General features: G+C 57.1%; 4 protein-coding genes across 5 annotated transcripts; 2 read left to right on the top strand and 2 right to left on the bottom strand.

The window, feature by feature from the left end:
- ap1g2 (adaptor related protein complex 1 subunit gamma 2) lies at positions 1-2,689 on the bottom strand (the record flags this gene model as incomplete). Its single annotated transcript, XM_068749331.1, has 9 exons — positions 2,684-2,689; positions 2,051-2,259; positions 1,725-1,849; positions 1,503-1,644; positions 1,313-1,409; positions 570-646; positions 388-483; positions 222-302; positions 1-99 (listed from the first exon to the last, which is right to left on the bottom strand). Coding segments are annotated over exons 2-9 (921 nt in total), but the record flags the coding sequence as incomplete, so codon positions are not given.
- Positions 2,690-3,253: 564 nt separating this feature from the next.
- On the bottom strand, positions 3,254-7,237 carry prmt5 (protein arginine methyltransferase 5). Of its 2 annotated transcripts, XM_068748661.1 has the most exons (16): positions 7,140-7,237; positions 6,786-6,904; positions 6,402-6,487; positions 6,138-6,272; positions 5,945-6,057; positions 5,818-5,867; positions 5,567-5,730; positions 5,334-5,495; positions 4,912-4,989; positions 4,759-4,817; positions 4,564-4,686; positions 4,284-4,459; positions 3,998-4,201; positions 3,807-3,917; positions 3,664-3,728; positions 3,254-3,593 (listed from the first exon to the last, which is right to left on the bottom strand). In XM_068748661.1, exons 1-16 carry the CDS (start codon positions 7,235-7,237, stop codon positions 3,441-3,443), a joined length of 1,896 nt encoding a protein of 631 aa, XP_068604762.1. In that variant the 3' UTR covers positions 3,254-3,440. The 2 variants fall into 2 exon arrangements, with proteins under 2 accessions (XP_068604762.1, XP_068604761.1); XM_068748660.1 differs by having other exon boundaries at positions 3,664-3,917.
- Positions 7,238-8,150: 913 nt separating this feature from the next.
- psmb11a (proteasome 20S subunit beta 11a) lies at positions 8,151-9,098 on the top strand. Its single transcript, XM_068749330.1, has one exon. It carries the CDS (start codon positions 8,151-8,153, stop codon positions 9,096-9,098), a length of 948 nt encoding a protein of 315 aa, XP_068605431.1.
- A 280-nt stretch (positions 9,099-9,378) lies between these two features.
- On the top strand, positions 9,379-12,371 carry psmb5 (proteasome 20S subunit beta 5). The gene is made up of 3 exons (XM_068748440.1): positions 9,379-9,615; positions 9,982-10,288; positions 11,891-12,371. The coding sequence occupies exons 1-3, from the start codon at positions 9,388-9,390 to the stop codon at positions 12,172-12,174; spliced, it is 819 nt and encodes a 272-aa protein (XP_068604541.1). The 5' UTR covers positions 9,379-9,387; the 3' UTR covers positions 12,175-12,371.
- The last annotated feature ends 1,131 nt before the right edge of the window (positions 12,372-13,502 follow it).

The following is a 13,502-nucleotide window of genomic DNA, read 5'->3' as shown; positions in this document are numbered from 1 at the left end:
CCTCAGGCCGCTCTCCGACCGGATGTCCAGAACCGTCAGAACCGTCTCGTACAGAACGGCGTTCCCCACGGTCTTGGTGCTGTCGGTGTTGGTCGCCACCTGAAGGGACGCAGACGCAGGTCAGGTGTCGGGTCAGCAGTGGGGCCGAGTCGCCCCACAGACAGGAAGTGATGCGAGCGGCAACTTCCTGTTTGGACGGAACCGAACAACAAAGGCGTCACCTGGGCGAGGAGGTCGTTCATGGCGTCGCTGGCCGACTCGCTGTTGTGTCCCAGGATCCTCAGCAACCTCAAGATGCGCACCTGGAGGAGGAGGAGGAGTGAGACGAGCAGAACCGGGCAGAACCGGGCAGAACCCGAGTGGCGCCGCAGGGAACGCCGGACCGACCTGAAGGAAGGGGTCGCTGACTCCAGCCACGTCGTGTTCTGGAGAATAGCCAGAAATAACCAGGCTCTTCATGATCTGGATCAGCTCCGGCACCGCCTGAGACGCACACGGGACAACAGGAAGTCAGCGTGGACGCACGCCACTCATCGGGTCAACGGGGGCGTGGCCCCGATGGCGCGTACCTTCCTGAAACGCTCCAGCATCTGTGGGTTGCGCTCGCACAGCTCCGTGATCAGCACCACGGCGCCGTGCAACACACCTGCAGGCAGACAGACGCACAGCGAGGCATCATCAGCAGGACGCCGCCGCCAGCGGGAGCCCGGGACGCCAGCCCGGGACGCCAGCCCGGGACGCTAGCCCGGGACGCCAGCCCGGGACGTCAGCCCGGGACGCCAGCCCGGGACGCCAGCCCGGGACGCCAGCCCGGGACGCTAGCCCGGGGCGTTAGCCCGGGACGCTAGCCCGGGACGTTAGCCCGGGACGTCAGCCCGGGACGCCAGCCCGGGACGCCAGCCCGGGACGCCAGCCCGGGACGCCAGCCCGGGACGCCAGCCCGGGACGTCAGCCCGGGACGTCAGCCCGGGACGTCAGCCCGGGACGCCAGCCCGGGACGCCAGCCCGGGACGCTAGCCCGGGACGTCAGCCCGGGACGTCAGCCCGGGACGCTAGCCCGGGACGCCAGCCCGGGACGCCAGCCCTGGACGCTAGCCCGGGACGTTAGCCCGGGACGTTAGCCCGGGACGCTAGCCCGGGACGCTAGCCCGGGACGCCAGCCCTGGACGCTAGCCCGGGACGTTAGCCCGGGACGTTAGCCCGGGACGCTAGCCCGGGACGCTAGCCCGGGACGCCAGCCCGGGACGCTAGCCCGGGACGCCAGCCCGGGACGCTAGCCCGGGACGCCAGCCCGGGACGCCGGGCGGCTCACCGTGGTTCTTCTCGGCGAGGAGGGACCGGGCCGTGGAGGCGAACATCTCGCCCAGATCCTGGACCTTCCTCACAATGTGAACGGCACACAGAGCAGCCTGGGGGGGGGGGGGGGGGCAGAGGGGGCGGGGTCAGGAACATGACATCATCCTGCGTGGGGCCGACACGCTCAGCGCCGCGGCTCCGCCCACCTTCTTCTTGATGTAGGCGTTGGAGGCTCGGAGCAGCCGGTCGATCTCCGGCGCCAGATCTCTGCACATCTCGGCCGAGCCCGTGCACGCCAACGTGCACAGCGCCAGGGACTGGACGTACTGGCTGCTGTGGAAGAGGTCGCTGGAAGACACGCTGCGGTCAGGGGGGGGGCGGGGCCTCTGCAGCGCCCGTGGGCTCATGAATACTAATGAGGTGCTCACTTCTTAATGGAGTTGGTGATGAGCAGGCTGGCGTCCTGCCTCTCGTCCAGCAGCATCATGGCGCCCAGGTAGCCGACGCGCTTGTCACAGTAGCGGGGGCTGGCGATCATCCGAACGCATTCCATCTACCAAGATCAAAGGCTCGTTTCAATCACTGTGACCCCCCCCCCCCCCCCCCCCCCCCGGTTTCTTGGAAGGGTCACAGACATGTGACTCCGCCGTGCGTTTGGGATCAGCTCCGCCTCCCACCCTGATCAGATCCGGCTGCCCCCCCCCCCCCTAAACCCAAACCAACCCATGACAGGCATTAATAAAATCCCCCCCACCTGACCGAAGTGAGCCGGGTAGCCCAACATGTGCACGTAGAGCAGCTTGGCCAGGTTGTGCGAGCGCCCCCCCCCGCTGTCGGCCTGCCGGAACTGCGCCCGGATGGCGGCGCACTCCCTCTGGATGACCCCCCGCTCCTCGCACTGGGTCCGGGCCGACCGGATGGCCCGGATCATCTCCTGCAGGGGCACCGACGGAGACATGGCTGCTGTGTGTGCGCAGAGGGACGACAGAACACCACGGTCACTGCGTGTGACATCACTTCCTGTTTACATAAAGCCTACAGGTGCGTCGCTGTAACTGCGTGTGACCTCACTTCCTGTTTACATAAAGATGTAACTCCATCTCAACAACTCCACATTAACGGTGACAACATTTAGTATTTGCCCCTCAAGGCGGTGTGAATAAAGTTTTTAGTCATTTACGTTATTCACGCGGTGAGAATACGTTCAGTTCGTTGTCCACCAAGTTAGCTTGCTAAGATAGCGGCTAGCTAACCGTGCAGATGCTGTCAAACCTGCTTCGTGGGACCGTCGAGCTAAAAAGCTAGCCCCGTTAGCATGACGGGATGTTTACCTGAATACTTAAAGGGCCAGAATTACAACTCACCTCCACGTCCCTCCCAGACTCACCTGGTTCTCAGGTAAACCGGTTCGGCCGAACCGCGTCCGGCACACGGCAGCTGGCTGAAAACCCTCGAGTGCTCATCAGTCACGAAATCCGGTCTCAACCGAGCCACTTCCTGTGATGACTTTCAAAATAAGAACCTCGGTTCTCGAACATAATTCGTTCTAAAATACTTTGTCTTGACTGGAAAGTCAAATGAATCATCCAAACTAAATATTTAAGCAGAAAGTAGGGCCTTTATTTTTAAATCAGATACAATGAGCTTCCTGTCGTGTTAAAGTAGCTTTCGATAAACCCACCAGTTCTCTTCAGAGCAGCCACGACTTCCGCAATTTGATCTTTTACTGTGGGCGGACTCCGCCCCTTTCTGCATCAGGTGTTCCAGCAGGTGGATGAATCATTGATAGCAAGGAGGTAACGGAGCAGCTCATTGTGAGGTCTGACATCAAACTCCTGATTAAATGTTTTACAGATGACCTTTAACCCTCTATCGTAAATGTTGTTCATAAAACAGAACAACAACTCGGAGAGCGCAGACCGGTCCAGGATCGGAACGGAGCACAGAACATCTGGAGAACGTTTCAGTTTCATCTTTATTGACAAGGTTCCAACACACACAAACAAAATGACAAACACGTGATGCCACTAAATGGTACGCGACCCGAACAGTCGAGGGACAGGGGTTCAAGTCTGCGTTTCCTTCGGGTCCGGCTGGAAGGAACCCGCAGAACAGAAAACCGTGATGTGGACCGCTGCGGCGCCTCACAGGCCGATGGTGTAGGAGCGTCCTGCCGGGTTGTGGATGGCAGAGCAGGAGGGTTCCGTCACGGCCCATTCGTACCACACCTTCTTCCCGTTGTTGCAGCGCCAGAATCGCACCGTGACATCATCGTCCCGGGACAGGGAGATGGGTTGCTGCCGGGAGGAGGGTTTCATTGTTATTGTGTCGCTGGGATGGCGCGTAGGGGATGGCGGCACGACTCACTTTGAGCGGGAAGAGGATGGGGAACCAGGAGAACATTCCGGGCGAGTGGGTTTCTGGTTTTATGCCTGGAACCGACACAGAACACAGATTCAGATTGAACTCTGGAGCGCTGACGCGTTGGCGAGGGCGTAAAGACGACTTACTGAGCGTGACGTCTTTGTAGAGCGTGGTCTCAAAGTAGCCGGCGAAGCCGTGGAGCACCGAGTTGCACCCCACGGAGAACCTGAGGCACTGGTAGCGGTTGTTGTTCGTGTCTGAAGGACCGAGACGGACGTTACAGCAGGCGTCTCCGCCCGCCCCCCCGACGGGAAACGCCACGTCTCGGTGGGCCTACCTTTCGTGGGGTGCGTGAAGGTGAAGCAGGGTTTGGGCTCAGCCAGCTGGTGGAAGTTATGGAGGCGGACGACGTACGGCGTCTCAAAGTGGCTCTCCGGGTCCTTGTCCCGTTCCCGGCACGCCCGGACTTCATTGTAGAGCTTAGAGGAGGACAGAGGAGCGAGGAAGGAGGTGTAGGAGCACGGGATGCTGACGCCGCCGTCTGAGGGACACGCGACGGAGAGAAAGAGAAAGTCGTCTGGATTTCAAAACAAGAGCTCGCTTCCTCCAGGACGCCGACGCACCTTTGAGGAAGTGCTGCGCTCCGTCCAAGCATTCCGGGGAGAGTTCGTTGTCGCCGAACGATCCGAGCAGCTCGCTGACGATGATGTCTGCTTTCTCCGGCGCGTCCCACTCCCGCATGTCACACGACACCACGGTCACCTGCTCGCCCCACTCCTCAAAGCGACAGTTCTCCAGCCTGAACGGGGACAGCCGAGGTCAGGAGAACATCGGCGGCGGTCCGGAGCCTCTGGCTGCCGGTCAGATTCCCGGCCGAGCCCGGAGCGCCGGGACGCCACTCACGTGATGACAGCGTTGGGGTTTTTCTCCACCGCGTACACCCTCAGCTTCCTGGAGGCCAGCCTGGCGGCGTGCAGGGAGGCGTTGACCAGGGGGCCCCTGCCCGCCCCCAGCACCATCAGCACCCTGAGACAGACAGAACTTCAGCGGGTTCCGCTACACCCCTTACACAGAACCCGCTGCTCGCCAGACACTCACTGGACGTTGGACTCCTTCTGGTCCTCTGGGACTCTGTCCAGCAGACATTTATAGACCGCCTGCAGACACACACACACACACACACACAGGGCAGCGCGCGTGTTACGCTCGCACAGACCAACGACCGACACCCGACACCGTGTCCGCTCTGACCTGCTGGTACTGGGAGTATTTAATGGGATCCTTCTCAAACACTTCATACGTCTGAGACTCCAGATTGTCCATGAGCGGCTGGAGGAGGAAACGAAGAACAAGTCGTTCATTCTGAGAGACGTCTCCGACGACCGGCGCGTCCTCTCAGACACGCGTCTCTCGCTCTGCGCCCGGACCGGACGCGATGCTTATCGCGGCGCCAGCCGCTGCCATTGTTGTTGGAATCTCAGCACATTCCTGGTCACAGGTCTCCGGTCCGGGAACATTCCGGGTTCAGTGATAACGTGGGAGGACCTCTAGAGGAACCGAACGGTGACCTTTCAGGTCTGCTGGCCTTCGTTCCTTTATAAATGATTCTTCTTGCGCAGTCGGATCATCGCAAACAGCTGATTGGTCGAATGTTTAGCCAATGACGGACTCACCTGAAGGGGAGACTGCAGGTAGTCTTCGTAGCCTTTGGCGAAGAGCTCATAGGCGTTGGGTGCGGGTCGGTTCTGGTTGAGGTACTCCAGGTACTGCAGGTAGGATCTGAAGTCCTTCTCGGTGTGTCGGCTGGTTCCTGTGAAGACGAACTGGGCCTCCAACTACAAAGGACGGGGTCTGCGTTAGAACGCAGAACCCGGCGAGTGACGAACCGGAACCCGCCGAGGCGCACCTTGAACAGAGAGAAGACCAGGTGCTGGTGGGCCTTCGACAGCACGGGGAAGCCCTTCTTGTTGGTGAGGAAGATGCTGGTGGGAAGTATGGCCGCTTTGATTGGCTCCCCGAGCCACTTCTGGATCACGGCGTCCGACGGCATGTCGGCTCCGACCTCGATGGCTTCAGGAAGACGACACACACACGCGCACCTTTAGCAGCGAGCACACACACGCCGGCGCCACACACCTTCACAACGTCCTCGCTGACCCAGACAGATCCTCTTGTTGTAGTCACAGAGCGTCCTCAGCGAGTGCCACCTGGGAGGGCAGAGGGGCGGAACCAAAGTGAGTCCAGGGACAGCTCGGCCGCGGGGGGGCGGACCAGAGACACTCACCAGTTCCAGGTCTTCTCTTCCACATCGGGGTCGTCGCTGCAAACGCTCGGCTCGTTCTCAATCAGATCCTCCCGCATGTCCTCCGAAGCCATGAGCGGGACGCGTATCCAGAACTAAACGGGACACAAGGCATCCCGAATCAAAACCGGTCCAAGCGTTCACACCGGGCTTTGTTAATCCGGTTAGTCCTCACAATGGAGGTGTGGTGTCCCGTGTGGACGTGACTGAGCAGCAGTCGAGCCAGGTTGGCGTTGTGGGGGCCCTTTATGGGCATCATGAAGACGGGCAGGCCCAGGTAGGCCGTGAAGTTCAGCTCCTGTGCTAAAGCCTGGAGAGAAGGACGGGAAGTAGGACAATGAGGACACAACGGAAAACACTTCCAGAGGGGCAGAGGGGAAGGGGTTGGGTTCTCTCGTGTTACAGACCCCCCCCCCCCCCCCCAGCCAGTCAGACTCACAGCCTCAGAGTTTCTGCGGAGCGTCTCGATTTCTGAATCAGCGTCGATCCACGCCGAGAGCTTCCCCACGATTAGAGTATTCCAATCTGCAGCAATAAAAGCAAACGGTGATTCGTATTCCACCCCTGGAATCAGGAGAGCTCCAAAATCACCCGTCACAGACTCCATTCACATTTCACTCGTTTTGAATCAATTTATAATACAATTAAATCACACAGATTATGAAGACATCATGAAAAGAAACCTGGTCTGGATAAAATCAGCACCCCCCCCCCCAAAAAAAAAAAACACTGTCACGCTGAAACATCCACAGAACCATCATCTACGGCGGCTCAACAGGTCCAATCCAGAGGCACAGACACGCACGATGACGTAATGACCGACCTCTTCCACACAGCAGGAGGTCTGAGCGCGTCTGGGCACCGGCTCGGGACTTCGCCGGTTCCGACTCGAACTCTCTCCGGCACCTCGGATGGAACAGCGGCATGCACAGGAAGTCAAACCTGGACACGCGTGGGAGAAAACACGAGAAATGAGCGTCCACGGGAGCCCAGGCGGCTCACTGCCGTTAGCACGTTAGCCTCGTCTAGCAGCACGGCCGTGTTTAGCATCGCTTCGGACGGGCACGTGCGGCTCGTTTACCGGCTAGCTTAGCGGGCGTCACGCTGAGCTAGCAAACCGCTGCGTCGCTCTCGCGATCTCACTTCCACATAAATAAAGCCGCCGGAGTCTCCTCACCCGAGCTTCGCTACCGCGGCTAACGTGTCGGCTATCTCCGGGACGCAATCCAGGTCTCTCCCGCAGGACACCCTGCCTCCCGAACTAACGGACGCCATGATTTTCTCTGACTGAACGGATTGACCCGGAGCGTTAACTTTGGCTCCTGCTAACGAGGCAAACGACGCCATCTTGGATCTGCAGGGACGTAAATGCTCGTTGTGCCGCGAGAAGCACGAAACACAAAATGGCTACACGACCACTTCAGTCGCATGTGTCTGAATTACCGCGATAGCTCCGGATTTAAAAACGTGAGTTCGAGGTTTGATATTCAAATATAAAAAACTTTATTAATATCATCCTTCCATGCATCCTTTTCCAGTGTTTTTTAAGTAATTAAAGTGGATTCCATGCATCATGCAAGAAGTTATATCTACAGAAATATTAGTGAAAATTATGACTTTATTGATATCTTAATCTCCTGATTATAAACATATTGAGTTCCAAATGTTATACAGTATTAGCAAATTTACATGAGAACAATCTGGATAGAGCAACATAACCATGTGTTCCTGTATTGTTCCTGTATTGGTATGAGGCTGTCAGAATGGTCTCACTAACAGTATTACTGAAGCGTTCTTTAACAACAAACTGAAAATGACGACTCGGACATGTCTGAACTAGCAAGGTGACTCGGTGGAACATGTGAGGTTTGCAGAAAGTGGCTTCTCTGGATATCGCCTTCACAGCAGGGGGGGTAATATATTGCTCAACTCGGTGCTTTTGCACACAGCGCTATTTGTGCCTTGGGAGGCTATAAAAGGGTGCAAACACATTTTAGGACGAGACACTTGATGAGAACATTGCATTGGAGGACAGAGGTCAACATTACAACCAGCAGTGATGGTGATGAGGCTTCATTTGATCGTTTAACCAGTTTTCCTGAGGACAGACTCCGGTTTAATCTGCTTTTGAGGAGTACCTGCAGGACGATTTAAGGGATCTATCTGCCTTAGCTTTACTTACATCGTTATGGCTTTGGAAAATGTCTGTGGCTTCAAAGACACTCCTGTGGCTGCGTCCTTCTCTGATGTGGAAGCTGCAGCTCTGTCTCGCCGTATGATTGGCTATGACAACTTTGGAATGAGGAGGCGGAATGAATCGGAGCGAAGCGGTGGAATCCCTCTGTGCTTCTTCATGCCGGCTCTGCCAAGCTCTGCTCCTCTCAACAGCAGCGCTTCAGCCATCCATTCAACGCCAGCCCAAAGGCCCTTCCCATTGTCCCACGGAACAACAACTTTGGGTTTCATTTTCCAAGATGGGGTCATTGCAGCTGCAGACACACGAGCCAGCGCCGGGGGGCTTGTTGCCTGCCCAGCTGTCCGCAAGATTAGCCCTCTTCACTCCCATTTAGTGGCCACTTCTTCTGGCGGCGCTGCAGATTGTATGTTGTGGGAGCGAATTCTCACCAGAGAGATCAGACTCTACCAATTACGGCACAAGCGATGCCTTTCAATACGTGGCACGGCCAAGCTCCTCGCCTTTATGCTGCACCCCTTTAAAGGGACTGATGTGTGTGTGGCTCTTACACTGTGTGGCTGGGATAATGAAGGGAATGATTCGGACCCATCCTCGGTCATTGCTGGTGGACAAGGCGGCCCACGGCTGATATACGTGTGCAGCGATGGAGCCCGCCTGCAGGGGGAAGTATTTTCTGTGGGCTCGGGCTCTCCCTATGCTTACGGTGTTTTGGACAGCGGGCTCAGGTGGGACCTGAGTAAAGATGAAGCAATCTCTTTGGCAAGAGAAGCAGTGTTCAGAGCCACTCACAGGGATGCCTATTCAGGAAACAACGTGGACCTCTTTCACATCACAGCCCAAGGATGGAGTCAAAGGAGGAGAGAAGACCTGAGAGAGGAATATTATAAAGACACGGAGAGGAAGGCAAAGATTGTCAGTGAAAGAAAAATAATGAGTTAATTAGATGTTTCGAGATGCAATAGAACACAGCCAGTCACAGCGTAAGATTAGTTTCCTGAATGACTGGAATAATTATCTCATAACAATTAATCAGAAAAAAGGCAGAATGTTTTTGTGTATTTTTACAACCGTAATAGTACCTTTATTCTTTTCATTTTTACAAGTTTTTAATCCTGAAGTTTGCTTCTGGTCCTCCATGGCCGCAGGGGGCGCTGCGTCGTGTTCCCGCCATGACTCAGATGATAAAAGATGGCGGAAGTTGCTTTCTCGTCATCAGACAGGTTCAAAGATGGCGCTCGCTAGTGTGTTGAACAGTGATTGTGCGGATTTTCCGTTCGGTAAGTGTCGGTCTTTTGCCGGCGGACGTGGTCCCAATCAAGGCGGCGTGGGCTTTGACGCTACGCCGGGCGACGGCCTCAGTTTCTTCGTGAACAACCCGCTGTGTCCCGCCGGCGAGGACGGCGCCGCCGAGAGGAAGATAGAGCTCCTGCACGGGACTACCACTTTAGCGTTTAAAGTAAGTGAGCCTCCAATTGCGTCAGAATCTGTTGATTTAAATAACGAAATACCGGATAACAGTCGTGCAGCTGTTGGGCTAAGCTAACGCGTATCCGGAAGCGTTAGCACGCTAGCACGCTAGCATGGCTGTGAAACGCCTCCTCATTGCAGATGTTGGGTTCGTGTCGGCTGCTTGTGATGGCGCAGATGTTTCTGCGTCTGTAATGGCGGCACTGACCCCAAAGAGATAATCATTCGTGTTTGCTTTCTGCTTAAATAAAGTTATTTAAATTTGGACCCTCCCGCTGTGGAGGGCTCTGGGGGGAGGAGTCTTACCTTCTCCTGTGACGGATTCCCACAGCTGTGTTTTATCCCCCTCTCTCAGTTCGAGCATGGCGTCATCGTGGCGGTGGATTCTCGTGCCACGGCGGGCTCCTACATCGCCTCGCAGACCGTGAAGAAGGTGATTGAGATCAACCCCTACCTGCTGGGCACCATGGCCGGGGGGGCTGCGGACTGCAGCTTCTGGGAGCGCCTGCTGGCCCGCCAGTGCCGCATCTACGAGCTGCGCAACAAGGAGCGCATCTCGGTGGCGGCCGCCTCCAAGCTGCTGGCTAACATGGTGTACCAGTACAAGGGCATGGGGCTGAGCATGGGGACCATGGTCTGCGGCTGGGACAAGAGGGGTCCAGGTAACCACGCCCCCCCCGCGGGGGCGAGCCCGTTCGGCCAATGAATCAGCAGATTGACCTCCCGGCTCAATTTATGTAGAACTTTACCGCAAGCAGGAATCGATAGATTGTAATTTGATGGTTTAACAGGATTAATGGAAGATCTAAAAATACCTCATTTATTGAGCTTTAAACTTTAAATCATTTGTTTTCTTGGATTTTCATAGAAATTTCAGATGTAATGTAAAGAATTACACGGTGGTGAAGTGTTCACGCACACACGCACACACACACACACACGCACGCACACACACACGCACAGTCGCAGCAGAGGGCTGCTCGTGCTTTCATGTGCAGGGCGCCGTCTTTTCTCACGTTGGTTCCTATTCACAGTGAACGATGAACGATCCATTTAACGGATCGCATCGTTGTCGGTTGGCGGCGAGTCGTTGTCGGATGGCGGCGACTCGTTGGATGGGTTCATCGTAGCGCAGCGGAGGCTACGCCGTAGGGAACGTTTCCACCGCGTTCCTTCCGTGAACCGTCTGCACGTTGGTTACGTAAGGATTCCTTCAGAGACTCCTGCACAGGAGTGGGAACCCTCAGGGAACCCTCACGCACCTGTAGTTCTGGGAGGAGCCCACTAGATGGTGCTGCAGCCTCTCTTACGTTCGACCCATCTGTATTTGAAGTGACTTTTTGGATGCCCCGGTGAGACGGGCCGTCACGGCGTATCGATGGTATTTCCCCAGCGGTCGATCGGGGAATCGCCATCGCTTTGAGTGCAGTAGGTGTGGAAGCCTCGCCCCCCCCCCCCCCCGACCGTCATGAGACGCCATCAGTGCGTTGATGAGCCGCCGTTACTGCCGCGGTTTGGACTCTGTAACAAAAACATGGCGTCGTTGGACCTCGTCAGAGGAGCCGTGTGGCGGCCGCTCTGCTGCTCCCCCGGGAGTGACGCAACGTTCCCCGTCTGTTCGACGGATCCAGCGGCGAGTCGTCGGGGGAGCCGGCTGATGGACGGATGCTGACCCACTTGACTCGCCCCGTCTGCTGCTCCTCGCCTCCCCAAGCACCTGTCAGCTGATCGATGGCGTGGAAGGAGGAGTCTCACGGCTGCAGCCGTCGCTCCTCGCTCTTTTTTTCTCTCCGTTGGTTTCTGAGCGCTCGCCGCCGTTGGCCGTTCAGTGTTGCCACATCGGGCGGCACAAAGACCCCCGGTGCGTTTAGTGGCCCCCGGTGCGTTTAGAGTGGCCCCCGGTGCATTTGGAGCGGCCCCCTGGTGGCGGCGCTCTTGCAGGTGTCGGGTGCGGTTACCTGTGGGTCGATGGTTAATGTTAGTGTTTGTAGAGCTCAATACTTGCTGGAACGGGGCTCTGGGGGGGGGGGGGGGGGGTGTGGCCCCCGCCTCGTCAGCAGGTCCCACGCCTGGCTTCCTTTCACTTGGAGAGGATGCAGCTGTCGTCTCCGTCTCTGGCGATGGCGTGCGTTTAGTTTGAGATGAACGCCATCCCGGTTTTCCTGATGCCGCGCCGCGCTGGAGTCGGGAGAGCAGATGGCGCTCCAGCCCGCCGTCTCTTTCTCCTCCCCCCCCTGACCTTCCCGACCTTCCCGTCTCCCCAGGCCTGTACTACGTGGACTCCGAGGGGAACCGGGTGTGCGGCGAGCGCTTCGCCGTCGGCTCCGGCGCCATGTACGCCTACGGCGTGATGGACAGCGGCCTGCGCTACGACATGTCGGTGGAGGAGGCCTGCGAGCTCGGACGCCGCTCCATCTACCAGGCCACGTACCGCGACGCCTACAGCGGCGGCCAGGTGAACCTCTACCACGTCCACGGCGAGGGCTGGACCCGGATCTCCCAGGATGACGTTCACCTGCTGCACCAGAAGTACAAGAGTCAGGCCTAGTCGCCGCGGCGACCGGAGCGGGGGGGAGGAGTTTACTCGAGCACCTGATGTTCAGAAATAAAAAGGACTGTTCTAATTCACCTGTAACCAATGGCTGCACTCCCTCCCCCCCTATAGGGGGAGGTGGGGGTAACTCCAGCAGCGTGTTGGGGGGGGGGGGGGGGTTACCCTCCATTCATGTAATATGAAACCGGCTTCTCAATAAAACTTGTTTTTGCACCGTCGACTCTGGGCTGTGTGTGTTTGGGTCTCCCCCCGCTGGGGTGCCAGAGTGAGGGGGGGGGCTCCGTGCCTCGTGCTGTCTAATGACCCCCCCCCCCCCCTGATGATGGCTATATTTATTAGATGGAATGTTAGAGTAGTTAGTCTTGTTCGTTAGTTTTTTGCTTCTCACGCTTTATGTTTGTGACGCTTCATAACCGAACAACGCCATTGGCTTTGAGCCAGTAAAGGGGGCGGGTCTAAAACGAGTTCCACAGGTGGCTCGTTAGCAGATGGACTCGAGCAGGAGAAGAAACGGATGACGTCATCAGCCGAGTCCGATTCGACAAAATAAAAGCATGAATTAACCTCTTCAGTGCCTTCCTGGGTCGACGCGTTAGAGACGGACTTAATTCTAATGGATGTTGGGTTGGGCCCCCCAGCGCCATTAACCCCCCCCGTGCTGCAGCACTCGGTAAACAGCTGTTAATGGCAGTAATTATAGGAACAAGTCTGCATCAAAGGAAAAGAAAAACAAACTGCGTTTCAGGTACAGGTGATCGTCTACGGGGGCGGGGCTTCACACTGCAATCGACTTTATTTAAATAGCAGCTGTAACAAAGCTACAGACCCCCCAACCAGTCCTCTCGAGGGGTGTCGGCAGGTGTCTGGACCCGCCCCGAAAATGACTCGAGCTCACCTCTGGCCACGCCCAGTCAGTGTCTCAGAATCAAGCGCACCTTGACAGGCAGTGTCTGGTCCAGGTGTGTTCAGTGGTTCCCGGTGTCAGTGGCTAGCTAGCCGTAGCCGCCTCAGGTAACTAGCATGGCGGTAGAGACGCCGGCGTTCAGGGAAATCAATGGCTTCCTGCCGGGCTGGTTGGAACCGCCCTTCCTGTCTCCGTGTGGCGCCGTGGCGTTGAACCAGCAGCCTGCTGGCGGTGACGGCGGGTCAACAGGCTCACAGGTTGGTGCCTGTTCATATTCGACCCACGGAGCTTTACAGTCAAGATGGCCGCCCCCCGGGGAGCGTGACTAAATTCAGAGAATAGCTTTCGTTCTGATCAGACGGGGCGCTGATAAAGACCAGCTGGAGGTATTGATCGGTGCCAGAAGCGTCATTTCACA

This window comes from Brachionichthys hirsutus, chromosome 15 (genome assembly GCF_040956055.1).
Source record: "Brachionichthys hirsutus isolate HB-005 chromosome 15, CSIRO-AGI_Bhir_v1, whole genome shotgun sequence".
In the NCBI taxonomy this organism is placed as follows: Eukaryota; Metazoa; Chordata; class Actinopteri; order Lophiiformes; family Brachionichthyidae; genus Brachionichthys; species Brachionichthys hirsutus.
The sequence above is the reverse complement of the archived record's forward strand: the minus strand, read 5'-3'. Positions and strand labels throughout refer to the sequence as shown.